The sequence below is a fragment of the Rattus rattus genome, chromosome 2 (genome assembly GCF_011064425.1).
Source record: "Rattus rattus isolate New Zealand chromosome 2, Rrattus_CSIRO_v1, whole genome shotgun sequence".
Classification (NCBI taxonomy): domain Eukaryota; kingdom Metazoa; phylum Chordata; class Mammalia; order Rodentia; family Muridae; genus Rattus; species Rattus rattus.
The window spans coordinates 160,397,885-160,425,609 of record NC_046155.1 but is presented as its reverse complement, the minus strand read 5'-3'; the positions used below and the strand labels follow the sequence as shown (position 1 = coordinate 160,425,609).

The 27,725-nt window shown below is 47.8% G+C and overlaps 1 protein-coding gene and 1 pseudogene across 1 annotated transcript; one reads left to right on the top strand and one right to left on the bottom strand.

Annotated features, from left to right (window-relative positions):
• On the bottom strand, positions 1–7,622 carry Plekhf1 (pleckstrin homology and FYVE domain containing 1). Its single transcript, XM_032893822.1, has 2 exons — positions 7,567–7,622; positions 1–1,471 (listed from the first exon to the last, which is right to left on the bottom strand). The coding sequence occupies exon 2, from the start codon at positions 1,453–1,455 to the stop codon at positions 616–618; it is 840 nt and encodes a 279-aa protein (XP_032749713.1). The 5' UTR covers positions 1,456–1,471; positions 7,567–7,622; the 3' UTR covers positions 1–615.
• The window catches only part of LOC116893359, a 23,263-nt pseudogene continuing 2,605 nt past the window's right edge, over positions 7,068–27,725 (top strand).

Sequence of the window (27,725 nt, the reverse complement as noted above, 5' to 3'; positions counted from 1 at the left end):
TTGGTGTTTCATTTTTGTTTATTGATAAATCAGTCTGGATAGGATTTTTGTCCCTGAACCCAGAGTCCTAAGAGAAAACACTGATTCTACTGACCACAGACAGAGATGGGGACAGGACACACAGACACCAGACACTTGGTAGTGACAGGGCAGAGACCTCGATGGGCTGGCCTGGAGGGCACACACTGTACATCTGGGTCCAGCTTGGCACGACCCAGTGGCCAGGTGGTGGCGTCTGCATGGTAGATGTGCAGCCTCATGCCCTCCCGACGGCTGTACCTGTTAGGGGTTGGAGGTGGGAGTGGGGTCTGGAGCCCCAGCTTCAGAGTTGAAGTGGACCCCCCCCCCCAGTTCTGGTCTGGTCTTCCCTTTGCCCTTTTCAACTCCCAACTTAATGCTTGGGGCACACCTGGCCTGGTCTAATTCCAAGGGTTGCAGCTGTAGCTTGTGAAATGGAAAGGAAATTCTCTGAAAAGAATTAGAAGTGGGCCTAGGAGCTGCTGCCTAGCAGAAAGGCGCTAGTAATGGCTCTGGAACAGCCACCGGTCACATGCCCACTACCGTGAGCAAGGATCCCCGGCAGAGGGCTGGCTTGAGGCACCCTGCAGGTGAGGGTCAACTATGGAAGGCTGACCAGGAGACACCAGAAGCATAGAACTCCACCTGGGTGGGCCAGTCACCATCTCCACTGCCCTCTCTGTCCTCATCGGAGTCATCGTCATCGCCACTAGACGCACCACACATGGTGCCACCTAGGTGGGTCAGCTGCCCGGGAGAGCCCCTGAACCTCTCCTTGGCCTCCTCCCTCCGCTTCTGGGCAGCCAGCTCTCGGTAGCAGAGGCTGCAGACACGAAGGGGTTTGGGGGAGAGACGTGGCAACAGGAAACGCTCCCTGGAACACTCAGCACAGACCACAAACCCGCATTTGCGGCAGTGGTGACGCCGGGTGAGCGCCGAGAAGCGTGTCTGCGTGCAGCGCATGCAGATGTCTGTGGCCTTGTCGGGGATCCAGGGCGCTGCGTGCTCGGTGGTGGGCTGGCGGCCTGTTGCCAGCAGCTGCCTCCGCACGCACTCTTCGATGTGGCTTATCCATTCCTGGCGCTCCGTGGTGGAGGCTGCCGACACCACGAAGGACTTCTTGGCTGTCTTGATCATCCAGCGGTTCTTGGCCTGTAGGGTCTCCGGCAGTGGCTCCAGAGTTACCTCTTCCAGGGGGATGATATGCTGGCTGCGGTACTTGCGCTTGCTCAGCACAATGCTGCCATACACCAGAATGTCGTTGAAAAGGAAGAAGATGCGCGGCTTGGCCTTTTTGCGGCACTCCTTGGTCAGCACTCCCTCGCCTAGGAGCACACGGCCCGGCAGGGCCAGCGGTTGCCCCGATGCCCCAAAACAGCTCTCCACCGCTGCAATCCGTTGGCTGTTGATCTCTGTGTTTGCCAAGTGGTCCACCATCTTCTCAATAGCTAAGCTGTAGGAGGCAGGCAGGAAGGCCGTCAACGTGCCTGTGACGTCAGAACCACGCTGCCCCACCCCCACACGCCAGCTCGCTCACCCACCAGACTAGACAAACCTATTATCCCACTGTGCTTCAGCAAAGCCCACCTAGGCTCCCAGGCACAGAGTGTTTCAAGGCTGACCTGACACGGAAGTGGAAAGAATTATTGGGGGATGGGAGACATGTGGAAGGAAGGTGGCAGTAGGAAGACAGCCATACGGAGGAGTTAACTCCAGGACGTAAGGTGCCCAGAGGCCCGTAGGACCCTTGGAAATAGAGCTCACCTCAGGCATGCACCAGGAGCAAGGAGGCTGCGATGGCGAACCTCCAGCTCCCATTGGTTGTTCTGGGACAGTCTGTAGTTGGAAGAGTGACGGTGTGCATACTGAACCGTGTGTGTTGGAAAATATGAGTGTCTGGGATCCAAACAGAACACAGACTCTGCAGTCCCCGATTCGCCCGAGGTATCCAACAGTCCCGGTGGCGAAGACCGCCATTGCCGTGGGTGTGCTACCTCCAAGCCAATGGTGATGCTATCTCATTACTCCTCGCACAAACCCTAGTGGGCTAGAAAACACCCTGCGCACCGCCCCCAGCTCACAGACTCTAGGAGTTAGTCGGAGAGAATACAGATCGTACCACACCACCACCTCGGTGGAAGGTAAGTCCCGCTTGGGTTCTTTGCGGATGAACTGGGTAGTAAACCCTAGCACAGTACACACTAGCTAGGACACTTGTGCTGTCCCATCCCACCTTTCTACACCAAGCATACCCAGACCTGAAGACTACACAGACGAGACCACTTCCTGGGCCAAGCCTTTAGACTTGGCATCTCCACTAAGCTTTACGTATGGACAGCCCCTCGTACACCCACTAATCAGATAACTTCTTACACTCAACACCAAACTCCATGTTTCCTGGCCTTCTCTTAGCTTTTTTCCCATCACTAGAAACATGGGTTGGGGATTTAGCTCAGTGGTAGAGCGCTTGCCTAGCAAGCGCAAGGCCCTGGGTTGGGTCCCCAGCTCCGAAAAAAAGAAAAAAGAAACATCATTCATCCAGTGTCTCAAACTCTAAATCTAGTCTCCATCCTGGAATCTCCTCTTTCTTACACAATGAATTTCTCAGCATGGGACTCCACCACTGTACAGTACATGGTGCCATCTTGCCTCACCGGGAGAAGGCCATTCATGTTGGCCCTGGTCGGTGACCAGCTTTGCTCTGTTATCTTTCAGAAAGATTCTCCATTAACCTCATCTCAGGTAGCGCTTTCCAGTGAGCAAACTAGCCGGAGGTCAAATTTGGCCCACAGCCCATTTTTATAAATAAAGTTTTATTGTAACATGGCAGTGCACATTCATGTACATGGTATGACTGAGCTAAGTGCTGACAGAAATAGAATGGCCATAAAACCTGAAATATTGACCACTCTGGACCATTGTTGAAAAGTTTACTGACCCCCTTCTGTAAGATGCCTCCTTGTTTTTTGTGGGGTTTTTTGTTTGTTTGTTTGTTTGTTTCCCTTTGTGACAGTTATCAAGACTTAGTCACGTGCTGGAGAGATTGCTCATTTGGATAAGAGCTTGCATAAAGATCTGAGTAGACCTTGAGACCCCATGTAAAAAGACAGGGGTGATGGTGTATCTGTATTCCACTGCTGGGAGGTAGAGATAGGATCCTTGAGGCTTGCTGGCTAGTTAGATAGCTGAATTTCTGAGTGCAGTTAAAAAAAAAGAGGTAGAGGGCCTATACTGTTTCCCCAGCGTTCAGTTCCCAGCTCCCAACCTTCTAACTCCAGCTTCAGGGAATCCAGTGCCCTCTTCTGGATGCTGTGGGCAATTGCACTCAAACTTGCTTAGACCCACCCATGCTGGCTAGTCTTCTGTCCACTTGAGTTATCTAAAAGGAGGGAACCTCAATCGCAAAAATTCCTCCATAAGATCCTGCTGCAAAACACCTTCTTAATTAGTGATGGACAGGGGAGGGCCCAGTCCATTGTGGGCGATGCTATACTTGGGCTGTTGGTCTTGGGGTCTATAAAAAAAAGCAGGTCAAGTAGGCCGGGGGAGCAAGCCAGGAAGCAGCACCCCTCCATGGCCTCTGTATCAGCTCCTGCCTTCTAGAGTCTTGCCCTGTGTGAGTTCCTGTCCTGACTTCCTTCGATAAAGAAAAGCAATGTGGAAGTGTAAGTAGAATAAACCCTTGCCAATTTGTTTTTTGGTCATGGCATCTCATTGTAGCAGCAGAAACTCTAAGACACCACCCATACATATATACTCATACGTACACACCCATACATACATATATACCCATAATTAAAAGTAAAATGAAAAAATTTAAAAACCAAGCTGGACAGCAAATGAGGAAGATACCAGACATCAATCTTTAGCCTTGACACACACACACACACACACACACACACACACACACACACACACACACACACACACACACACACACACACACACACACACACACACACACAGACACACACACACACACACACAGACACACACAGACAGACACACACACAGACACACAGACAGACCCTGACACACACAGACACACACACACACACACACAGACACACACACACACACACACACACACACACACAGACACTGACACACACACTGACACACACACACAGACACACTGACACACAGACATACACTGACACACACACACAGACACACACACACACACAGACACACACACAGACACACTGACACACACACAGACACACACACAGACACACACAGACACACTGACACACACAGACACACTGACACACACACTCACACACACAGACACACACACACACACACTCACACACACACACACACACACACTGACACACACACAGACACACACACACAGACACACACCCACAGACACACACAGACACACACACAGACACAGACACTGACACACACTGACACACACAGACACACACACATACACACACACACAGACACACACACACACACACAGACAGACAGACACACAGACACACAAACACTCATAAGACTGAACATTGCACATACATATGCAGACACATACACACAAGCATACACACTTATACACTGAGACACAAACACATACACACAAACACACACAAAAATGACACACACAGACACACACCACACACACAACACACCACACACACACACAGACACACACACACCTCACACACACACAGACACACACACACACACACACACACACACACAGATTTCTAGGTCACCATACTGTGGTTCTGTATGTGAGGCTGCCAGTGGGAGTGTGGAGGTGGGGGTGGAGTGGGAAGTGAGGGGACAGTGAACCTCTTCAGTCCCGGCTCACTCCCTGCTTCAGGCCTAAGTGCTGCCCACACCACCTGACGTAACTATTTTTAGTTAGCTGATCTTGGCTTCAAACTTCGTTCTGCCACCCGATCATCAGTTCTTGGCTGAGGGACAACTGACAAACCCAAATGTGCCAGCACACTACCCCCAAGGCCACCAGGCACTGTGCTGGAGGCCAGTGTGGATAACATCTCACTGTTAGTGGCTTAAGGGTGACAGAGTCACCTGACACTCTTAAGGAGGAGAGAGGGAAAGAATGAAAAACAGCGGTTTGGGTTGGAGCAGGGCCTTAGCACACTTGGTACCCACATCGGGTGGCTCACAACTGCCTGTTAACTCCAGGGGTCACACTGACACATGAATAAAAATAATAAATCTTAAAAAAAAAAAAACAAAAAAAACAAAAAGCCCAGGCTCTCCACTGAACCAACAGGAGAATGAATACCGGGTGGGCTGGAGTAAACACCTCTAGGATGGGTGACAACTGAATGTCACTCTAGCAGAAAGCACATTGGAAAGTCCTTAGCAAAGACATTCCAGTTTGTGCCAGAGTGGAACCGTGGGAAGAGTGCGTACTGCTGCCGGGAGTGTGAACTGTCACAGCTACAGGCTGGGGAGACGGCTCGGTGGCTCTCCATGCTCTTTCGGGGACCCAGGTTTCTGGCACTCATCAAGTGGCTCATAGCTGCCAGTAACTCCAGTTCCAAGGGAGCTGCATACGTGTGGTGCACAGATGTAGAGACATTTCACAAAATGAACAAATACATCTTGAGAAAAAGTGACATAGCTGTGAAGGGAGACAACCTGAAGACTCCTTAAAAAATTAAAAATACGTTTACCGTGTATCTGGCTTTCCCACTCTGCGTCTATGGCCAAAGGGACTGGAAGGAGTATCTATACACTCTTGTAGGTGTTTACTAAAGCCAAGAGGCAGAAGCAAACCAAATGCCCATCACCGAGGAACACACGACAGCCAAAGAGGAAAAGTGATCTACAACCAGAAACTAGAAATCCAGACCCAATAGGACCCACTGCCAGCCTTCCTAAACACAATCGCAGTGAATTACAATCACACTCAGGCTAACACAATCTTAAAATGTATTTACTTTCTGGCCCCTAACACCTAAAATGCACAAGACGCCTTGTGCATGGATACAGCTGACAACCTCACCGGGCTCTGTCCTGATACAACCCCTCATTTTCTCTTCACCACTGCAGCACAACTCTTGTAAGAGGTCTGCGGCCCTGAACTCAGGAAGAAGGAATGAGGTACAGGGGTAAGAGGTGAGGTTACAGGGGCAGGCAGGGCCTGGCTTGCAGGTCCACAGGCGAGTGTGAGCTTTTGAGTTATTACAAGGCTAGTAAGGGAGTGGCAAGGCACCACCCAACTGAGTCACTGAGACTTTGTAGAGAACAGAATAAGGAAAATGAACCCTTAGGTGCCACTTTCTCCGCACCTACTGTTTGCTAGGCACAATGGTAAGCACAAAGCATGACTGAACTAACTCGGTCCCCGAAAGCCCCTACACAGTCACCACCCTACAACCTCAGCGACTGGGCCCAGCTTCCAAATAAACTCTGAGCCGAGGAGGAAAAACTTTGGCCCAGGAGGCTATTCCTGTAATCAAGCGTCTGGGGAGATTAGATAGAGAAGGTTAGAGAGTACTAGGTCAATCTGGACTATACAGCGAGACCTTATTTCAAAAAAATAAACAAACAAACAAACAAAAACCAAAATCTTTTGTACAACAGGGCTCGGAGGGTAAAGATGTTTCTGGCCCTGCTCCATCCGGGGGAACTCACATGATGAAAAGGAGACAATGGCTTCTGAAAAGCATGCCCTATTAAACAAAACAACACGCACCCCCACCCCACCCCCTCCAAAAAGAAAACCACGCCCAGGGTCCGAACTTAAAGCCTAAAGTGTGTAGTCTTTCCTACTGCCTGACTTTGGTGTCTTCTCTCACCGCATAACACACAGGAAGCCATCCCGCAGGCCACAATGCCAAGCCCCTCCTTCCTTGGCAGGACGGGGTTGGCCAGGTCCCAGTGCTCAGGCAACTAACTGGCCTAGCCACTCTAGGCAGCTCTGAAGGCTGACGTGGGCAGGACGCACAGCAAAAGAAGCACTTCAGCTAACAAAAACTGCAAGGATCTTGACCTCAGCACTGATCGCCCCTCCTCTACCGCCTCTAACCCGGTGGAATCTGATATCAGATACCATGGCCTGCGCCCTCTCGGGCAAGAGCGCACGTTCCACGGTGAACTGCCAATTTTCTCCTGCTGAGGCCTGGGGACACTTCTCTACTGTGCTTCAGTTGTTCCCCAGGAGAGTCCAGGCCCTGTTCCATTCCAATAACTTCCTATATGACGAGTTGCAAACTCAAACTCTTCAGGGTCCCAAATCGGAGGCTATTAAGAACCCTCCCTACCCAAGGCGCCTCTGGCCAAGACATAGTTCCCGGAACATCATGGGGTAAGGGTAGAGACTGCGGAGAACCCTTCCCGGACTCACAGCTCGTACACAGCCCTGAGACTCAGTGGCCCTAGCGTCCCAGCTGCCAACTCCTTCCCAAAGAGCCTTCACAAGTCAGCAGAGAGCACCCTCTGCTCCCGTGGAGCCCCAGATGCGGATTCCTGAGGCCGCCTCTACCCGCAGCTGCAGACCTGGCAGGGTGGAGGGCAGAAGTGGAGCGCTCTCCCACCCCATAGCCTGCTTACCTCTCGTAGGAACCCCGGCGCCCGCACAGACTGTCCCCGAACTGGCGCCGGCCAATCCCCAAGCCGCCCACGCCTCCGGGTTCCAATTCCCTAGTCACACCCCTTCAAAGACCTCTGGACCAATTGGAGCCCTGGCACGCAGGCGGGGGCGGAGCCGGCCGAGTTCTCCAGAAATGTGCGCGGGCGTAGTTGAACCGCTGGACGGTAAACGGGTCAGCGCCGGCTGTGCGTGGGGACGCGGGGCTGATCCCTGGTTGGAGTCCGGTTCCTAGCTTTCCTGGTTGCCACACTCAAGACTGGGCGCGGGTCCAAGGGATGGTCTTTGAGGGAAGCAGGCATGACGGGGTGGTGGGCCCTCAGATGCCCCTGTTATCACGATGGTTATCTCTTTTCAGCAACAGTGGCTCGCGTTTTATTAAAGACCTACAGAACTTTATAATTTTTTTCTAGTGGAAATGTCAAAAGCACACGGGAGGAAATAGTTGAGTTTAGTGGACCCCAGGTATTCATTGTGTGACTCCAACGCGATCAGGTCAGGTACCCCGCCCTGGCTGCTGGTGACACTCAGAACTCAGTTCCAAGATTCCTTTCCTGTCTCACCTGCCCCCACGCAATCCTCATCCACTTCTTCTGGTTCCTAAAAAACCACTGGGTTGGTTTCACTCCCACCCTTTGCCCTTTCCCTCTTTTGTCATTTCAGTGTCCCCTCCTCAGAGAATACAGTTCTCTACCACATTCATTTTTTATTGTTGTCTTGTTATTGTTGTTATCCTTGGCTGGCCAGAAATTCTGTATGTAGACCAGGCTGTACCTGAACTCATAGAAGCCTTGTCTCTGGCTCTAGAGCGCCGGGTTAATATTAATCTATAGTGTAGGCTTGTGCTGCCAAACTGGTTCCATTGAAGAGAGACTAGCTCTGGTTAGCCTGGTGCCTGCTGGGCTAAGACCAAACAAGAGGAAGACAAAAGGGTTTGGAAAGGGATGGTGTGGCCCTCCGGTGTTGGTGTTAGGGGCAGACCCTTCCTTAAACTGTTCCTTAGTCCCTACCATCCCCCACAGCCTTATCCCCATCAGCACTTACTCAACATTTCTTTTCGGCTTGAAGTTTGTTTAAACATTTACAAAATGCACTGCTGTGAACATTTCAGACGGAGAGAAGTCACATATAAATTGAGACTTTTGGTCCGCTCCACTCGCCACCCACCCCAACCCACCTTGCCCCATCAGTAGTGGGATTCAAACTCATGATCTCACATACTGGAGAAATGCTCCACCAATGAGATATATCTTCAGTCCGGACTTTAGCTTATCTTTAATTAGAAGACTTGGGGGTCCGGGTGGCATATGCCTGTAATCTCAGCACTTGGGAAGCCGAGACAGGAGACTTGAGTTTGAAGGCAGCCTGGGCTACATAATGAGACCTTGTTTCAGTCAGTCAATCGAGGATTTGGAAATATTGGTCTATTTCTGTTGAGGTTTGGTCTTTTGCTTATACTGTAATGCTCAATTACAATATAATGACACGGCCTGGTTGCCTCCAGGGATGACTGCACATGCCCTAGTGGCTCTCTGTAACCTTGCCGCCCCCCCCCACTAATCCCTGATTGGTGACTAAAGCGGCCAATAGCTGGACAGAAGAGAGATAGGCGTGGTTTTGGGTTCCAATGCTTAGGGTTGAAGGAAACCACCAGGAGAAGGAAAGAGGAAACAAAACAAAACAGCAACAACAAAACAAAACAAAACACCCAACAAAACGACATGGGGTAAGAACCTTAAAATAATCTCCACGTGGCCTGGCTAGCTGGAAGTAAGAGCAGCCCAGACGATACATGGCAAATTATGTAACGGGATTATTGGCTGGGAAATAGTCACAATAGCATAGAGGATAGATACACGCCCAGCTCTTGTGCCGATTAAAGCTTATTATAAATATAAAGATTGTATGTATCCTTTATTTGGGAATTAATGGTCAAAGCCAGGGTAGAAATTCTGGATTGGGATTAAAAATATTCAACGACATATTTCTTCACAACAAATCGCCCTCTTTAGATGGGGCTCATGTTCTACCCTCGGCCACAGACCCCCATCACTCTCTTAAGATTTGACTCTAGGCCCCTCCTACCCATGCATGCATCCCACTTGGATTTTTGGTTGGAGGGGTAGCCACACTCTCCACTGTCCAGTGGGAAAAGACGGGGTCTGACGTCCCCTAGGCACTGGGCACAGCCTCGCTCTGAGTTTCCACTGCATAAACTGGGCCACCCATCTTTAACATGGAGGAACTTCTCAAGGAGAAATGGGGGTGATCAGGGTGAGGACAGTCCCTCTGAGGGCAGAGCAGTTTTGTGTATTTGTGCCAGCATCATCCAACACAGTACCTGGCAGCAAGGGTTGCCTGGAGGAGGGAGTCTAAAAGACCCAATGTGGATTTTGAAGTCAGGAAACTCCTCCTGGTTTGTTCCACTGGGGATTCAGGGCAGGGTGAGAACTCGGTACCCACTGTCTCCTAGCTCCAGCATCTTGTGCAGTTGCCTAGAAGGGTGGGGAATCCCCAGTAGCAGTTTAAGCAGGTCTTCTGCTAGTCACCCCTTCCCAGCGGGGGCTGGTTGTGGGTGGAGAGGCCGAGTGGAGGGCTCCCTCCCCCCTCCAAGGAAGAGAGCAAGCTCATGACTCAGGGAAAGGCAGAAGTTGAGTCAGCCAAGCCACAGCTATGGAAAGCATGAAGTTTCCTGGAGGCATCTTCTGCTTCCTTGGCTAAAAAAGTCCGTTCTGGGAAAAGCTAGTTTCCAGAATACAGGGACCAAGTCCAGACTACAAGCACCAAGGAATCCGGGAAGCCCCAAGATCACGAGGCCCAAGCTAATTTTCTAGTCTTTTGTTTTTTGTTTGTTTGTTTGTTTGTTTTGGCAAATCCCTATGTGGAAAAAAAAAACACCTGGAATATCATTGTCATGTTCATCATGGTTCGGTGGAATACCAAATCCTATGCGCCTAACACTTCGTTTCTTGTCTCTCCTTACTCTAAGCCAGCAATTTCCTGTGTTTACCTCAAGAAGCAGAGAGCTGGGGATGGGGAAGAACTGCCTCCCACGCTGAGGTCCTGGGTTCCATCGCAGGAAAAACATGTAAAAGAGCCACCCACGAACATACTTAGGGGTAAAAGCAACAAAATCTCGGTCCTTGAAGAGCTGGAGAAGGGTCTTGGTGGTGGATCGTTTCTGTGCAAGGCCCGAGGTTCCATCCCAGAACCACCCAAAAGACACTTAATAATTGGCAAATCTAAGTCGGGGGCTGGCAAACTTTCTGTATATAGGACCAGGTAGTAAATATTTGGAGACTTAGCAAGGGGTCTCTGGGACCAGCACTACATGAGAGTGGCCGTGGGTAACACGGAAACAAGTGTGAGTATGGACGCTGATATTTGGATTTACTCTAATTTTTAACGTGTTATGAAACATTCCTTTTTTCTTTCGCATTTTTGTTCTGTGATGGTTTGTGAATGCTTGACCCCGGGGAGCGGCACTAGTAGGAGGAGTGGCCTTGTAGGAGTAGGCGTGTCATTGTGGGCGTGGGCTTAAGACCCTGTCCTAGCTGACTTGGAGGTCAGTATTTTCCTAGCAGCCTTCAGATGAAGATGCAGAACCGTCAGCTCCTCCTGCACCGTGCCTACCTGGAATGTGCCAGGCTCCCGCTTTGATGATAATTGGACTGAACCTTTGAGTCTGTAAGCCAGCCCCAATTAAATGTTTTTTTTTTTTTTTTAATTCTTTTTTTCGGAGCTGGGGACCGAACCCAGGGCCTTGCGCTTCCTAGGCAAGCACTCTACCACTGAACCAAATCCCCAACCCCAGCCAGCCCCAATTAAATGTTGTCCTTTATAAGGGTTGCCTTGGTCATGGTGTCTGTTCACAGCAGTAAAACCCTGTCTAAGTCACATTCTAACTATTAGCATTTTGCCTGAGCTCTGCCCCACAGTTACCCGGCAACAGCCAGGTGTGCCTGACTCACTATAAAAGGGACTGCTTACCCCCTCCTCTCTCTCTTGCTCTTGCCTTTTTGCTCCCACTCTCCTCATTCCCATTCCCTATTCCCATTCTGCCCCCCCCTCCACATGCTCATGGTCTCTGTCTCTGTCTCTGTCTCTCTCTCTCTCTCTCTGCCTTTCTCTGCCCCTACCACCCTCTTAGTGTCCTCCCCTCCCTTGCCCTGAATAAACTCTATTCTATACCTTCCTGCAGTTGGTCCCTCAGGGGGAAGGGCGTCTCAGCCCAAGCTGAGGCATCCCTCCCCCCACACTTCACCACCCATCCACCAGAACACATCCCCCTTCTCTTTATTTTTTTTATCAACACATCACTAACCCCTTAAAAATGTGGAAGCTACTCTCAGCTCATGGGTATTGCTGTGGTGTTCCAATCCACTGGGGGAAAAACAGAGACTTAGTCTCAATTCAAATTTAGAGTAAATGAAGTTATTTTTACTGCTGGCAGAGGGACTGAAGCCTTAGAGCCAAAACAGCGTGCCTTGCAGAAGAGGGATTCAGGTGGGGTTGGGGATTTAGCTCAGCAGTAGAGCACTTGCCTAGCAAGCGAAGGCCCTGAGTTCGGGTCCCCAGCTCCAAAAAAAAAAAAAAAAAAAAAAAAAAAAAAAGAGGGATTCAGGTGAGGTTTTAAGGCAGAAAGGTGTACCTTGTAGCTATGCATGGAATCCACAGCTGGGCAGATATTTCTCACTTTTCTGCTAGATAGTAATAAAGAGACCATTTCATTCCTTTCCCTCAGTGACAAGCAGGTTTTACCAAGGTCAAGGCAGCTGTTCATATGTCTCATGTGCAGGCCACTAGGGTCTCCCAGGCATTGCAGAGCGAAAGGAATTCCTGGCTACGTAACGAGTTCCTCTCGTCATCATGGGGATCTGTGTAACTTACCCAGGTCTGAGCTCTGATGGTCTAACGACTAGGGTAGCGCAGTTCATTTCTGGGCAGGCAAAACCACAGGCTGTCGGGTTAGGGCTTCCTGTCACGTCCCTACGTTATACAAAACAGGCTCCCATTGCTTGAGTTTTTAAGACTCTGGGTGAGTATAAAAAGTTCAGAGCAAAATGTTGGGAAAGCAGGGTTTTTGTTTGTTTGTTTTTAAAGTGTCTATGGTGAGTCGTCAGATCTATAATCTCAACACTAGGAAGGCTGAGGCAGGAGGACAGTACATTCTAGGTCAGCCTTGGCAACTTAGTTAAACTGTTTGAAATAAAACAAAACCGAGGGGGGTTAGGGATTTAGCTCAGTGGTAGAGTGCTTGCCTAGGAAGCGCAAGGCCCTGGGTTCGGTCCCCAGCTCCGAAAAAAAAAAAGAACCAAAAAACAAAACAAAACAAAACAAAACAAAACCGAGGGCTAGGGCATAAGTTAAGAGGATGGGGGGCATTTTTGGAACGATTTCAGCTGTGATGGTTGAGAGGATGGAGTTTAGGATTAGAGAGATGACTCAGCGAGTACTGCTCTTGCTAAGGACCAGAGTTCGGTTCCCAGCATTCTCTTCAGCATAGTTGCTGTTACTCCAGATCCAGGAGATCTAATACCCTCCTCTGGCTTCCCTCGGCACTCACACTCCCTCCCTATATATGAACAGAAACAAAACAAAACAAACAAGGAGAATGAATTTCAGGAGAAGACCTCAAGAAAGGCAGTGCAATGCCAGGCTATGCTGACAGACCATGTCTTCACCCACCCAACCGGGAGGCTGCACGCTGTCCCTCGCCTTGCCTTTGTGAGGCAGAAACATTTATCTTTGTGTGTTCACCTGTGTGTACCTGGCTACTGTGCCCATCCTCCCAGGACTTCCCCTTGGGGCCTCAATGAAACCAGAGAAGTAGAAAGAGAAATGAAAACAAGGAACGCTCTACAAAACCTGCTTCAGAAGAATGAAGGCAATGTCACAGGTAAATATAATCTCCAGAGTGCCAGGCACTGGACACGCCTAATTGCTCAGAATAAAACTGTGAGCATAGCATGCTCCGCAAAGGGCCACCTGGGTCACTCATTCAACAGTCATGAAGCAGCCCTTTGTATCCCTGTCTGGCTTCTTAGGAAGATGAATGAGGCGGCCTCTGGCCTTGGGGAGTATGGTGGTTTGAATAAATGTAGCCCCCATAGTCTCAGAGTTGAGTGCTTCTTCTGTATTTAGTGGGACTGCTTGGGAAGGATTAAGGTATGTAGGGAGGGTATGTGTGTGACTGGAGGTATGCTCTGATGCTTAAAAAGCCCACACTATGTGTCTGTCTGTCTGTTTGTCTGTCTTGTGGTTGTTTCAATGGGAAAGTTCCCCACTACTGCTCCAGTATCATGCCGGCCTGCCTGCTACCACGCTGCCTGCCCTAACTGGGATGGGCTCGAACGCTCTGGCATTATGAGCCGACAAATTAAATGTTTTCTCTTATAAGTTGCCTTAGTCATGCTGTCTCTTTACTTACTGCAATACAAAAGTAACTGAGACGGAGGTCACGGCCAGAACTTATTAACCTATGAGCACACATTCGTCCACGAGCAAAAGGAACAGGAAGGCTGTGGTAATGGGGGAGCAGGTTCCCCATCACGTCCATCTATTCTGGAGAACCGAGCTAATTACTGAGCCAGGATGTGTGACAGAAGCACTTAACGGAGGAAGCACTGATTTCAGGGCTCGGTGTCAGGGAGCCCTAGTGGCAGGGAAACAGAGCATCCAGAGGGGCTGTCGGTCCGTGCGGGTGGGAAGCTCGAAACTGAGCCTTGTTCATAACATATCCAACTGGGGAGCAGAGAGCAGGATAGGAGGAAGCCAGAGAGAATGTCCCCAGCAGCCTGCTCCCAGTGACCCACTTCCTCTGACTAGGTTCCGTCTTCTAAAGTTGCACTCACCTCTCTACACAACACATTTCCAAGTGTCATGTCCATGAGCATAAGGGTTGTTTTGGACCCACACCATGAGAAAAACCATCTTGGCATTGGAGAGTTAGCCTTGGGTAAAAAAAGAACTCACAGGCTGGAGAGATGGCTCAGTGGTTAAGAGCACTGACTGCTCTTCCAGGGGTCCTGAGTTCAATTCCCAGCAACCACATGGTGGCTCACAACCCTCTGTAATGGGATGTGATGCCCTTTTCTGGTGTGTCTGAAGACAGCTACAGTGTAGTCATATATATAAAATAAACAAATAAATATATATTTTTAAAAAGGACTCTCTATAAAGCCTACAAAGGGTTTGAAAATATAATTTAAAATCATTGTTTACAAAGGAAAGCCTTTCAAAACAATCAAAGTTATGCTGGGCTTAATTTATCTAGGAAATCAATAATTTATTCACAATGTGAAAAAAATTCATATTGAATATTGCATCTTTTCCTTTTGTTCATGCTTAGGTGCCTCTAGTAATAATCCCAACATTAGCCCAGTGCAAGTGACGACTGTGTGGGACTGGAACTTGAGGCTACTGCAGCTGACTAGAGGTGAAGAGCAGTTGAGACCCCACCATAGGAAGCAGGAGCCTAAGGAGGAGCTCCACTCAAGAACCGGGAGCTGTGGGAGAGGATGCTGAATTCTGTGTGTGTGTGTGTGTGTGTGTGTGTGTGTGTGTGTGTGTGTGTGTGTGTGTGTGTGTTAGGTGAACCTGTGCAGTAGATAGAGTCATGGCTGACGGCTTTAATTAGCCGCCTATAGACCTTACAGACCTTTTTCTTTTTGCTAGTGCATTGAATTTTAGAATTCTGAACTTGGCAATTAATTCACCAGAATAATTGCAACTATAATGTCAGTGATCCCAAGTGTCAGAGGCGTAGAGAGGAGTCATGCTCATAGATGTTGCTTCAGGAAGTGCACACGGGCACAAATACATTGTAAAAGCCGTTTGGTAGTATCCACTGAAGCTTAACTCATCTTCAGAAATTCTGCTGCTTAGAGAAAAGTTCAAAGGAGCTGAGAATGGGGCTGGAGAGAGGCCTCTCAGTGGTAAAGAGTACTGGGTGCTTTTCCAGAGGACCAGGGTTTGGTTCCCAGCATCCACAAGGTGACTCACAACTGTCTGTCACTCCAGCTCCATGGGACCTTATGCCCTCTACTGGCCTTCACAGGCACCAGGTAAGCAAGTCACAGATGCATACAAAACACCCATACACATAAAATAAAAATAAATAATATTCGATATGTCAGAACAGAAACTTGGGAGTCAGCATTTTAAAAGTCATTTATAATACTATCAGATGAAGTATTGGATAAGCCTAAGAGTAAAATATATTTTAGATTTGCATCTTAAAAACCAGAAAACTCTGATAAAAGAAATCCAAGATGAACCAAGTAAACTGAAGAACTGTCATATAGTGTAGATTGGAAGGCACGGTCAAAATCTCTGTTGTTCTCAACTCGAAGAGTGCATCCATCGAACGTCAACTTCACACAAGCGTTCAGCAGGAATGTATTTCATGGAACACAGGTTGGTTCTAAAATATGTGGAAAGTAGAATCACCGAGCATTTCGAAAAGGAAGAGAGAGGGGCCAGAGAGGTGGCTCAGCCGTTAAGAACACTTTCCGCCTTTGCAGAAACATTTCCATGGAGGCTGTTAAGGTGGATCCCACACACACAACTCACACATATAAATTAAAGATGCCAATCGTTTGTTTTCGATTTTAAAAAAGAAAAAAGGTAAGTGGAAAGTTCACACACACCTTTCTCTAAAACTATAGATAGTAAGATCATTTGTTTCTTTCTTTCATTCTTTTTCTTTTGTTCTTTCCTTCCTTCTTTCCTTCCTTCTTTCCTTTCTTCCTTTCTCTCTCTTCTTTCTTTCTTCCTTCCTTTCTTTCTTTCTTTCCTCCTTTCTTTCTTTCTTTCATTCCTTCTTTCTTCCCCTTCCTCCTTGTCCTGCTCCCACCCCCACCCACCCCCTTTTAAGACAGTTTCTCATTGTCCCGGAACTCTTTATGTAGACCTGGCTGGCTTCAATCTTACAGAGACCCACCTTCCTCTCCCTCCTGAGTGCTGGGATTAAAGACATGAGCCACCACACCTAGTCCCATTCTGATGTCTTGAAAAGATTCATTGTCCAGAGAACAGCCTCTAGTCTAAAGATAGCCTTCCACGAACACGATGAATTATCTTCATCAAAACCATGATGTTTGTGCTGCACTTTATATGAAAGTTGGCTCTAAATGGATCTTTGAGTCATCTCTTGAATTAGGTTTTTCAAATGCATTTTATTGCTCACTGATCTGAGTAGATGGATGCTTTTCTTACAGGACATTGGTTGCAGATTTACAACCTGGACAGATGGAAGTCATGGCCAATTCTAGTTCACCAGTATTAAATACATTTCAGCACTCGTGGGCAGAATCAATCGTGTACTGGCAGCATACAGAGGTATTGCCACATTGGTCTTACGCTTTAAGATAAGGACAGAAACACTTCAACTCTGAAAGCAGCATAGTGAATTCTGGAATGTCTGACCACATCAGTTAAGTCAAATGCCTGGAGAAGTGGATGTCCACGCATCATCATGTAATGCTCAATTTGTGCAAAAAAAAAAAAAAAAAAAAAGAACCTGGGAAAATATGTTATTTATCTGTGTGTATATTTGTGTGAATGAATATATGCATTCATTTTCATGGCTATGCTGGAAGCCAGCAAGCTCTCCCTATTTTTCTGTCTCTTTCTCCAACTCCCCTGCTGAGGTTATAGACAAGAGAGGGGTTCCTGGTGTGGGTTTGAATAGAATAGGCCCATAGGCTCATGTATTTGAATACTTCGTCACAGTTGGTGAAGAAACTGATTTTTAAAGGATTTGGAGGTGTGGAATTTTGGAGAAGGTGTGACACTGGGGGTGGGCTTTGAGATTTCAAAAGTCTATACCACTCCCAGCTAGCTCTCTGCCTCTGTGCTTATTGGTCAAGATGTAAGCCCTTGGTTACTGCTCCAGTACCATGCCTGCTTGCCTGCTGCTATGCTCCCTGCTATGATGGTAATGGACTCTTATCTCTGATCAAGCACTTTGTTCTATAAGCTGCCTGGGTCACAGTGTTTTGACATAGCAGTAGAAACATAATTTAGGCGCCTGGTTTGTTACATGGGTGCAGGAATCCAAACTTTTGGGTCTTGCGATTGCATGGCAAGTGTTCCTAACTACTGACCCATCTCTCCGGCCTCTTCTTGTCATCTCTAACGCCTCAAATAGTGGTAATGGAAAACACAGCTCTTGGTTCAAAAGGAAAGAGTAGTAGTTCGTTCTGAGTCAAAACTAATGACCTTGGCCCGAAAGCACAGATTCAAGTTAGCCTGAAAGGCATATTCCCTAATGGAAGTGTCTGTCTAAGTCATTTAATTCTGATTCAAGGCTGTAGACTCAGAGATAAACCATCACCTTAAACCTGAAGTCTCCTTAAATTCTAAGAACAAAACCTGACAAACCTGGGCAATTATCCACAAAAGAGAGGCTGCCCCACGGTCCAGAAGTCATCACCTCCCAGGATCCAGAACAATCCCCTGAAGGCTTGACAAGATGGTAGCAATCAGGAGATAAGGATTTGTCGGAATCTGGTAGAACCAGAACGGAAACAAGATCGACCAGGCCACACCCTCCTTGGACCGGTTAACCATGTAGAGCTCTGCCCCAGTTCTTTCTGTGTGTAAGCCCAATGCTCACAGCAATACCCTGGAGATGGATGCCGCATTTTTGCACCTCTTTGTTCTCCCCAATGCAGCCCTCTTGACTTAATCTCTTCTCTTTGCTTTTCAAATTTGCTTGTCTTTAACACTTCCCACATGTACAAATTTATTGTAGGTATGTTTGCACGTGTGTCTCTCTGTGTGTGTGTGAGTGTGTGTGTGTGTGTGTGTGAGAGAGAGAGAGAGAGAGAGAGACAGAGAGAGAGAGAGACAGAGAGAGAGAGAGACAGAGAGACAGAGAGACAGAGAGAGAGAGAATGCCCATGTCATAGCCACATGTGGAGACTGTGGACAACTTGCAGGAGCCAGCTTTCTCCTTCTACCACAGGGGTTCCAAGGATCATCCCAAGGGCTTCAGGGTCGATGGCGAGGGCTTTGACATGTTGTGGTTGTTTAGATGACATTAGATGACATATATCCTTCATAGTCTCCTGTGTTTGGACACTGATTCAGTTGGTGGCCCTGTTTTGGGGAGACTATGACACTTTTAGGGGTAAGGCTTTGCAGAGAAAGTACATCGAGTTGGTGGGCCTTGAGGGTTTATTACCCTCCCCCTACTAGGTCGCCATCTCTGCCCGCTATGTGCAGCTGTGACCTTTCTGTCCCATGCTCCAGTGGCTGCTACTTCTCCTCTGCCTTTATGGCACTCTCCCTCTGGGACCAGAGGCCAAAATAAACTTTCTTCCTTTCTCTGTCTTTTGGTCATGGTCCTGCAGGATTTCATCCCTTCATAGAGACAGAGTTCTCGCCTGTCATCCAGTCTCTAGGCTTGAACATGTGACAGTCCCTACAAGCTAAGCCCAGCCATCTCTCCCCAGTGGGCTCTTTCTAGAGACAAGTAATAGCGAAACGCAGGGAAAGGAGAATGCATTTAGTGTGACACACTGGGCAGAAAAACAGAAGTCCAGTGACTCCTGCACCCAGCTTCCAGGATTCCTGAAGTAAGACTGAGGTTTAAATAGAAGTGTGCAGACCTAAGTAGTCTGGTCAGGAATCCCACCTGCCATTGGCTCCTCATCACCTCATTTTCCATTCCCGCAAAGTGGTCTCACATGTGGTTGGAACTGAGTAAATCTCGTCTTAGGACGCAAGTTCATCTTCTGGTTGGTCAGCTTTGGCCTTTCCTTCCTCCAAGATGACACTCTTGGGGAAGTTTGAATGACTTGCAAGATTTTGTTTCAATACCTGGTAGCCAAAGGGAGGAGCATCTATGGTTCTCTGGACCATCTTGGTCCCTGCCATGAGGACCACAACAGAGGTGTGGCTTCTTCAGAGTGCCTCAGTTTACATAGCTTGCACAGGTCTCCAGAGGTGTGTGTGTGTGTGTGTGTGTGTGTGTGTGTGTGTGTGTGCGCACGCGCGCACATGTGTGTGCATGTTTGTAAAAACAGTTCGTTATACTAGAATTTCAAATATACACCACCGTTCGTGTTAGGGTAGGAGTGTGGAGGTCATAGATGCACTGGAAATGTTCATTCTGGCATCTTTCTATGAAGAATAGAGAAAGGAAAAACACATTAAAGCAGGCAGAGTTTTTCCTTCTTTGAAAGTCTCCCCTAAAATGCAATAAAGTATTCAATAAGTCACCTCTCCTCCCTGTCCCTTCTTCCACCAGTTCCCTTCTTCCATCGGCCTCTGACATCTATTTTGTTTCCCCTTCTGAGAAAGATTCAACCATCCTCCAGCCCTCCTTATTACTTGACTTTTTTGGTGTGTTGGTTATAGCGGGGTTATCCTATACATTGTGGCTAATATCCACTTGTGAGTATATACCAGGCATGTCCTTTTGGGTCTGAGTTACCTCACTCAGGATAATATTTTCTAGCCCCATCCATTTTCCTGTGAAATTCATGATGACCTTTTTAGTGGCTAAGTAGTATTCCATTGTGTAAATGACCCATTTTCCTTACCCATTCTTCAATTGAGGGACATCTGGGTTTTATCCAGTTTCTGGCTATTATGAATAAAGCTGCTATAATGGAGTGAGTGTCCTTGTGAAAAGTGGAGCATCTTTTGGGTATATGCCCAGGAGTGGTTTAGCTGGGTCTTGAGGTAGAACTATTCCCAATCTTCTGAGAAGTCAACGGATTGATTACTGAAAGCAATCTATAGATTCCATGCCATTCCCCTCCAAACTCCAACACAATTCTCTACAGATCTTGAAAGAATAATTCTCAACTTCATATGGAAAGACAAAAAACCCAGGAGAGCTAAAAAAATCCTGAACAATGGAAGGTCTTCTGGAGATGTCACCATCCGACCTCAAGCTGTACTACGGAGCGATAGTAATATAGACTGCATGGTATTGGTATAAAGCAGACAAATGGATCAATGGAATCAAATCAAAGACCTAGAAATAAACCCACATACCTACAGACAGTTGACTTTTGACAAAGAAGCCCAAACCATATGATGGAAAAGGGACAGCGTCTTCAACAAACAGTGCATCTCTAACTACATGTACCCATGCAGAAGAATGCAGATAGTCCCACATTTATCACTCCACACAAAACTCAAGTCCAAACAGATCAAAGACCTCAACTTAAAACCAGATACACTAAATCTAATAGAATAGAAAGTGATGAACAACCATGAATGGGTGACAACTTTCTGAACAGAACACCAAATCTCAGGTGCTAAGGTCAAGAATTAATGATTGAGATCTGTCTTAGGGTTTTACCGCTGTGAACAGACACCATGACCAAGGCAACTCTTACAAGAAAGACATTTAATTGGGGCTGGCTTACAGGTTCAAAGGTTCAGTCCATTATCATCAAGGGAAGAACAAGGGTAGCCTCCAGGCAGGCATGGTGTAGGAGGAGCTGAGAGTTCTACATCTTCATCTGAAGGCTGCTAGGAGAAGACTGACTTCCAGGTAGCTAGGATGAGGTTCTTAAAGCCCACACCCACAAGGCCACACCTTCTAATAGTGCCACTCCCTGGGCTGAGCATCGACAAACCATCACAGGATCTCATGAGAACTGAAAGGATTGTAAGGCAAAGGACATTGGGACAAAACAACAGCCTGCAGATTGGGAAAGATCTTCGCCAAACGCCATTTCTAAAGGACCCCAAACACTGGTCTGTAGATCTCGTGTAATTGCCCACAAAGGCACAGATCACCTCTTGTCTTCTGAAGATGGATGTATGCAGGAAGAGCTTTCTTCCCTGGGTCTATGTTTTGTGGTACCAAAACACTTCGATATAAAGGCTTATAGCCTTGAGAGTTGGAGGTAATGCTTACGTCTGCAATCTTTTGTTTTTGTTTTTAATTTCACATGCATTGCTTTTTCACCTGTGCGTGTGTCATATCCTCTAGAACTGGAGTTACAGACAGGTGTAAGCTACCCTGTGGGTCCTGGTAACTGAACTCGGACCCTGTGAGATTTATTTAATTTTACTTTATGTGTTTGTTTTGCAAACACACACACACACACACACACACACACACACACACACACACACACACACACACACACCATGTGCATGTGTGGTGCCTGAGGAGGTCAAAAACAGGTGTTGGAAACCTTACAACTGAGGTTACCAATGGTTGTTAGCCACCCTGTGGATGCTGGGAGAGTGGCTAGTACTCTTAATCACTTACTTTCTTAGACACCTTTTAGGGGTGTCTAAGAAATATTATATTAATATTATATTTATTAAATATAAGTACACTGTAGATGTCTTCAAACACACCAGGAAGGGCATCTGATCTTATTACAGATGATTGTGAGCCACCATGTAGTTGCTGGGATTTGAACTCAAGACCTCAGGAAGAGCAGTCAGTGCTCTCAACCACGGAGCCATCTCTCCAGCCCCCTGATTTTTTTTTTCTAAGACAGGGTTTCTTTGTAGCCTTGCCTACCCCTACCTTGCAAATGCTGAGATTAAAAGCATGCCCCTTCCCCCAAAGTCCAGCAAACAGACTCCTTTTGAAAGGGATTTTTGATTTATTTAATTCATTGGTTGATTTGGTTTTCTTGACACAAGGTTTCACTATGTAAACTAGACTCAAGTTCATTATCCTCATGTCTTGTCTCAGAGCTGGGTTCAAAGCAGTGGGGGATGTGGATCCTGAATAGGCCACTTCCGGGTAGCCAGGCAGGACTCCCAGTGGAAGAATAAGGGTAGCAACACCTGTTAGCTCATTAGCATTCCTTCTAGGCTCCTCCCACGCAGCAGTTACATAGCAACCGCCAGGCAGGCCTGGCTTGCTGTAAAAGTGATCTTCCTCTGCACCTGCTCTCTTCCTGAACTGGTCGTCATCCTTATTGGTTAATCCAAATTCAAGGTGGAGCCCAAGAAGCTGTCTGGTGTGCAGGGGTGCCAAAGAAAAAGTGTACTGGATCACAAAGGCTTTTTTTTTTTTTTTCGGGCTGGGGACCGAACCCAGGGCCTTGCGCTTCCTAGGTAAGCGCTCTACCACTGAGCTAAATCCCAGCCCCACAAAGGCTTTTAAACTCTACTCAATTTATAAATGTGTGCCGGGTCTCTCCACATGTCAACAGATAAATAACATGGTTAAGGCGTAGCAAATGCTTAACCTGCCTCTTCTCCGCAACTGCTACTTCCGGCTCCCAACAGCGACGATTACCCTTTCACTCCACAGTCCTTTTTAATTTTGTTATTTTGTTTTCTTCTGAGGCAGGGTCCTACTATGTAGCCTTGACTAGCTTGGGACTTTCTATGTAGAGCATATCCTGACCTTGAACTCAAAGAGATCTGCGGGTCTCTGCCTCCTGAGTGCTGGGAGTAAAAAAAAAAAAAAAAAAAGTGAGGTCTTCTGGTATCCATCCCTGTTTCTTCCCACCCCCACCCCAACCCCCTGCTTAGTTTGGGCTGCTCTAATTTACTCCCTGTCTTTCTGTATCTCGGCCATTTTTCTTTTGACCCTTTGCTTGTCTGTGTGTTTGGAGTCAGTGTCGTACTGTGCAGCCCAGGCTGGAACTGAGTTTCTTCCTTGCTTCAGTCTCCCATAAGATGGGATTGACAGGCCAACCACCACAACCAGCTCCATCTCGGCTGTTTTGTCAGTAAGCTACAGTCTATTTTTTTTTTTTCCTTTATCTATTATACAGTTGAAGGATGAGCCCTGGCCCAAACTCTTTCCCCTGGAAAGCCAGGAGGGGAGGGTTCTTCTGAGAGAAAACGTCACCACCCTTAGTCCCAGCTAACTAGGAGGTTGAGGCAGGAGAATCAAAGGTTCGAGACCCAAGCAACGGAATGGTTTAAGGGCAGCTGGAGCAACGGAGGGGTCAAGTCTTTAAGTTCAGATTCCATTTAGAGAACCTGACCTAAGTGTGAACTCAGGTAAACTAGCAGGCTGGTACCTAGCGTTAGTTTCTAAGTTGTCCCCCAACAAAACCTGAGCCTAGCTCCAGTCTTTACGCTAATCCCCAACAAGACCAGCATTTCCAGGTTACACCCTCAACAAGACCAGTGTCTCTAGGTTATTCCCCCAACAAACTTAATGTTGGTATTCTGTCTAAGCTCCACCCCCACAGCTACCTGAAGACAGCCAGTTATGCTCCAACCCACAGTTGCCTGGCAACAGCCAGCTGTGCCTGACCCTATAAAAGGAGCTGCTTACCCACTCCTCTCCCTCTTACTTTCTCTTTGTCCTCTCCCACTTCCCCTCTGTCCCTGTCCCTTCTCTCCCCTTCCTCCACGTGCCCATGGCTGACCTTTACTTCTCCCCTCTCCTCTCTTCTTCTCTCTTTAAACTCTCCACGTGGAACCATGTCGGCTTGGTGTGTTCTGTCCGGGCACAAGCTAAGACTTCAACCCCAACATTGGTCCTAACATTTTAAACCCTAACACCTGCACCCCCAGTTACGAGCCCCACCCCCTGCCTAACGACCACCAATGCAGAGGGGAGTAGAAATTAAGTTTATGATATGACTCCTAGCACCAGCCAGTTATGTTAAAGGCCACAGTAGCTTTCCAATTAGATGCTTACACACTCACTGCCCCCCCGCCCCCCCCCCCACACCCTGCTTGCTGCTTACTATATAAAGCCTTGCCCCATAGACATCCGGAGCTCCCCACCACCGAAATTGTCCTGAGTGTCAGTGGTTGTGTTGGGGGTGGGGTGGCGAGCTAGCATGGATAGAATAAACACACTGCATGAGATCAGCTCCTGTCTGTTTTGGGGGGGATCACTAACATTTCCCTGGCACTACACAGCTTGGCAAGATCTTTTTTTTTTTTTTTGGTTGTTCTTTTTTTCGGAGCTGGGGACCGAACCCAGGGCCTTGCGCTTCCTAGGCAAGCGCTCTACCACCGAGCTAAATCCCCAACCCCGCTTGGCAAGATCTTATTGCAAAATGAAGCATGCACGAAACTTTGAATTTCATTCCCAACACTGCAAACAAACCTCGGAGAGAGGGCAGCCCCCAGTTTCTGTGGCATCAATGAATTGAAGCTACACAGGGAGCAGGGACAGCCTCTGGGCTGGAGAGGAGAAAGTTTGTATACGTGAGAGTCCTACACCTGTCTCTGTAGCTCTCTGCTGTAATTTCTGCATTTCTGTGTACATGCCCCCCTCCCCTCGCTTCATTTAATGATATCAACCTCTGTTCAGCTAGAGAGCTTCCATAGAGCATGCAAGTGTAGACAGGTGGACAGAGGCTAGATCAGGTCTGGCAGCCCTCCTTGGCATTTGCAGCCTCTGGTGCCTGAGACCTTTCACTGCTCCAGTGAGATGATGCTGCGAACGCTCATCTTCCGTGAACCCCGGGGAGAAATCATCTAATCACATTCTGGGCAGATTTGAGGCACTCATGTGGACCGAATGCATGCCCTGCAGCCCGGGAATGGCTGTACGAGGCAGCAGTCAGGTCCTGCCAAGTCTTATTGTTTAATTAAAAACAAATTCCCAAGTAATGAATTTTTTCATTGTATTTATTTATTATTTATTTACTGTTACTTTGGCATAGAACCTTCAGGCACTCTCATACGCAGGGTCTAGGTTTAAAAGGCAGCGACAATAAGAAATGCACGTAGGAGAGGGACTATTTATAAAGAGGAAGGGGATCAGTGGCATGCGGGAGGGGCAAGTATAACAGAGTAGATATAATCAAAGGCGGTGTCTCAGGTAGGGTTTCCATTGCTGCTACAGTACACCAGGACCAAAAACCAAGTTGGGGAGATAATGGTTTGTTTTGCTTACACTTCCTGATTCATCATTTGAGGATGTCGGGACAGGAACTCAAACAGGGTTGAAACCTGGAGGCAGGAGCTGATGCAGAGGCCATGGAGGGGTGCTGCTTACCGGGATTGCTTCCCCTGGCTTGTTCAGCCTGCTTTCTTATAGAACTGGGGTCCACCAGCCCAGGGATGGCGCCTCCCCATTGATCCCTAATTGAGAAAATGCCTTACAGCTGGATTTCATGAAGACATTTATTCAAGGGAGGCTCCCTTCTCTGTGACGGCTCCAGCTTGTGCCAAGTTGACAGAAAACAAGCCAGTACAGGCATGATATACATTTATGAAAATATTGTAGTGAAACACATTCTTTTATACAATTATTAAATGCCAATAAAAAGTGAAAAAAAAATAAACGAAGCAAGCCCATGTTAGGAACAGACAACCGCAAAACAGCCGTTCAACCACACAGTGGTGGGGAGGAAGCCTCACTTGGCCACTCTAATAGCTGGGGTGGCACCATTTGAGTCTTGGTCATTTTAGGTTAGGCTGACCTCCCATGACTGCGTGTGATACAGTGGAAACTATGAAGAGTGAAGCTGGACACTTGGTCTTTATTAAGAGATATCATCCCTCAGTCCCAACCTCAGAGTCATTGTCACTGCTCTGGGCTGTGACAGCCCATCTGTAGGGAGCCGTCTTGGATTTGGGCCTGGCCGCTTTGTGACTAAGGCTCAAAGTGGCTGCGTGACTCTTGGCTGCAGGGCCACAGAGATTCAACCTTGAAATGGCTGCCGTAAAGTCTTGAGATTGTTGGACAAAAGCCTCTCCCATGAATTTACGGCACAGAAAGATAACATTCACAGGATGTTTCAGTCTGAGCAAACACCAGACTCCCGGCGTCTCCATCGCATGACCTCTTCACCTTCTGCTATCGCAGCTGGAAGGCCCTCCTCCCTCCAGCCTTTGTGTTTCACAAAGGACACTCCCCCTACCTGAAAGCCTTAAAACCTGTAACGCTCGCCCCATTAAAGGAGACCTTGACAATAGAACTTTTGCTTGGTCTCCTTCTTCTCTTCACCCCCATTGATACACAGGTAGAAGGCCTCTTCGGGACCCTGAATAACTGGGTCCCCGCTGGCGGGGGCACCCATCAGAATGTCACTACCCTAATGGTGTTCTTTTTTCCTTTTTAAAGATTTATTTATTTATTATATATGAGTACACTGTAGCTGTCTTCAGATACACCAGAAGAGGGAGTCAGATCTCATTAGAGATGGCTGTGAGCCACCATGTGGTTGCTGGGATTTGAACTCAGGGCCTCTGGAAGAGCAGTCAGTGCTCTTAACCACTGAGCCATCTCTCCAGCCCCTAATGGTGTTCTTAAGCCTTTTACCTGGCCAAGGTCAAGGTGAAGCTACTTAGTGTCCTCCTGCAGGTGCAGAGGGCAGCGTTGATATCTCTCAAGCTGTGTCAGCACCTGTCTATGCTTGTCACAGGTGTAGTCTGAATGTGGGAAGCTATGGCCTGAGACCCTGGGGCTGCTTCTACTCACCAGGGGTAAAGGGATCAGAGTGGACAATGGAGTTGTCTAGTCTGGGGTGCCTATCACTTGGAGTATGCAAGAAGGGTGTCATGGCATGGGTTGGTCACAAAGAGTGTCTGCAAGTGGTTGGCACCACTGAGGAGCACAGACCCTGAGGTCATGGTGTCATATGTAAGTTTTGGGCTTTATCTAGAGCTCCTGCCTGACTCATAAACTCCCTTGCAAAGGCAGACCACAAAAGTAGAATTTCTTTCCTATAGACCGGCCACAGACATGCTGTGTTGGGAGATTACCTTGCTGAAACCTCCCGACCTAGTATGGGTCCATTCTAGATCCTAAATCCCTCTCATTTCACAGCGTCCTCTTATCTCTTATTCATTGTTTGGCTCAGTACTTAGCCCAGGCTGGCTTTGAACTCATAATCTTTGTGCTTCTGTCTCCTGAGTGCTGGGTTTGTATTACCGTACTTGGAAAACAAGGCAGTATTGGATGAAAAAATTTTTTTTAGTTTTAATGTTGGGTTGTGTTGTTGTGTGGGACTTGATAATTCTAATAGTTCTTAATGTGACCAGGCCAGCCCCCGATAATTGAGGCAGAGTCCTGTGGAATTATTTAACCAGCTTTAGCACCGTTACTAGGGGATTGCCTGTAAACTGTTTTTCTACCCATGACAGCCTGTTTCCCAGCCATATTCCCAAGTCACCCGATGTCTGAGTATTGCCTGGGCTCCTTTTGTTCCTCTAGTCTGTCCTCAGGGGCCACTTCTCTTGGCCACCTGCTCCTGGT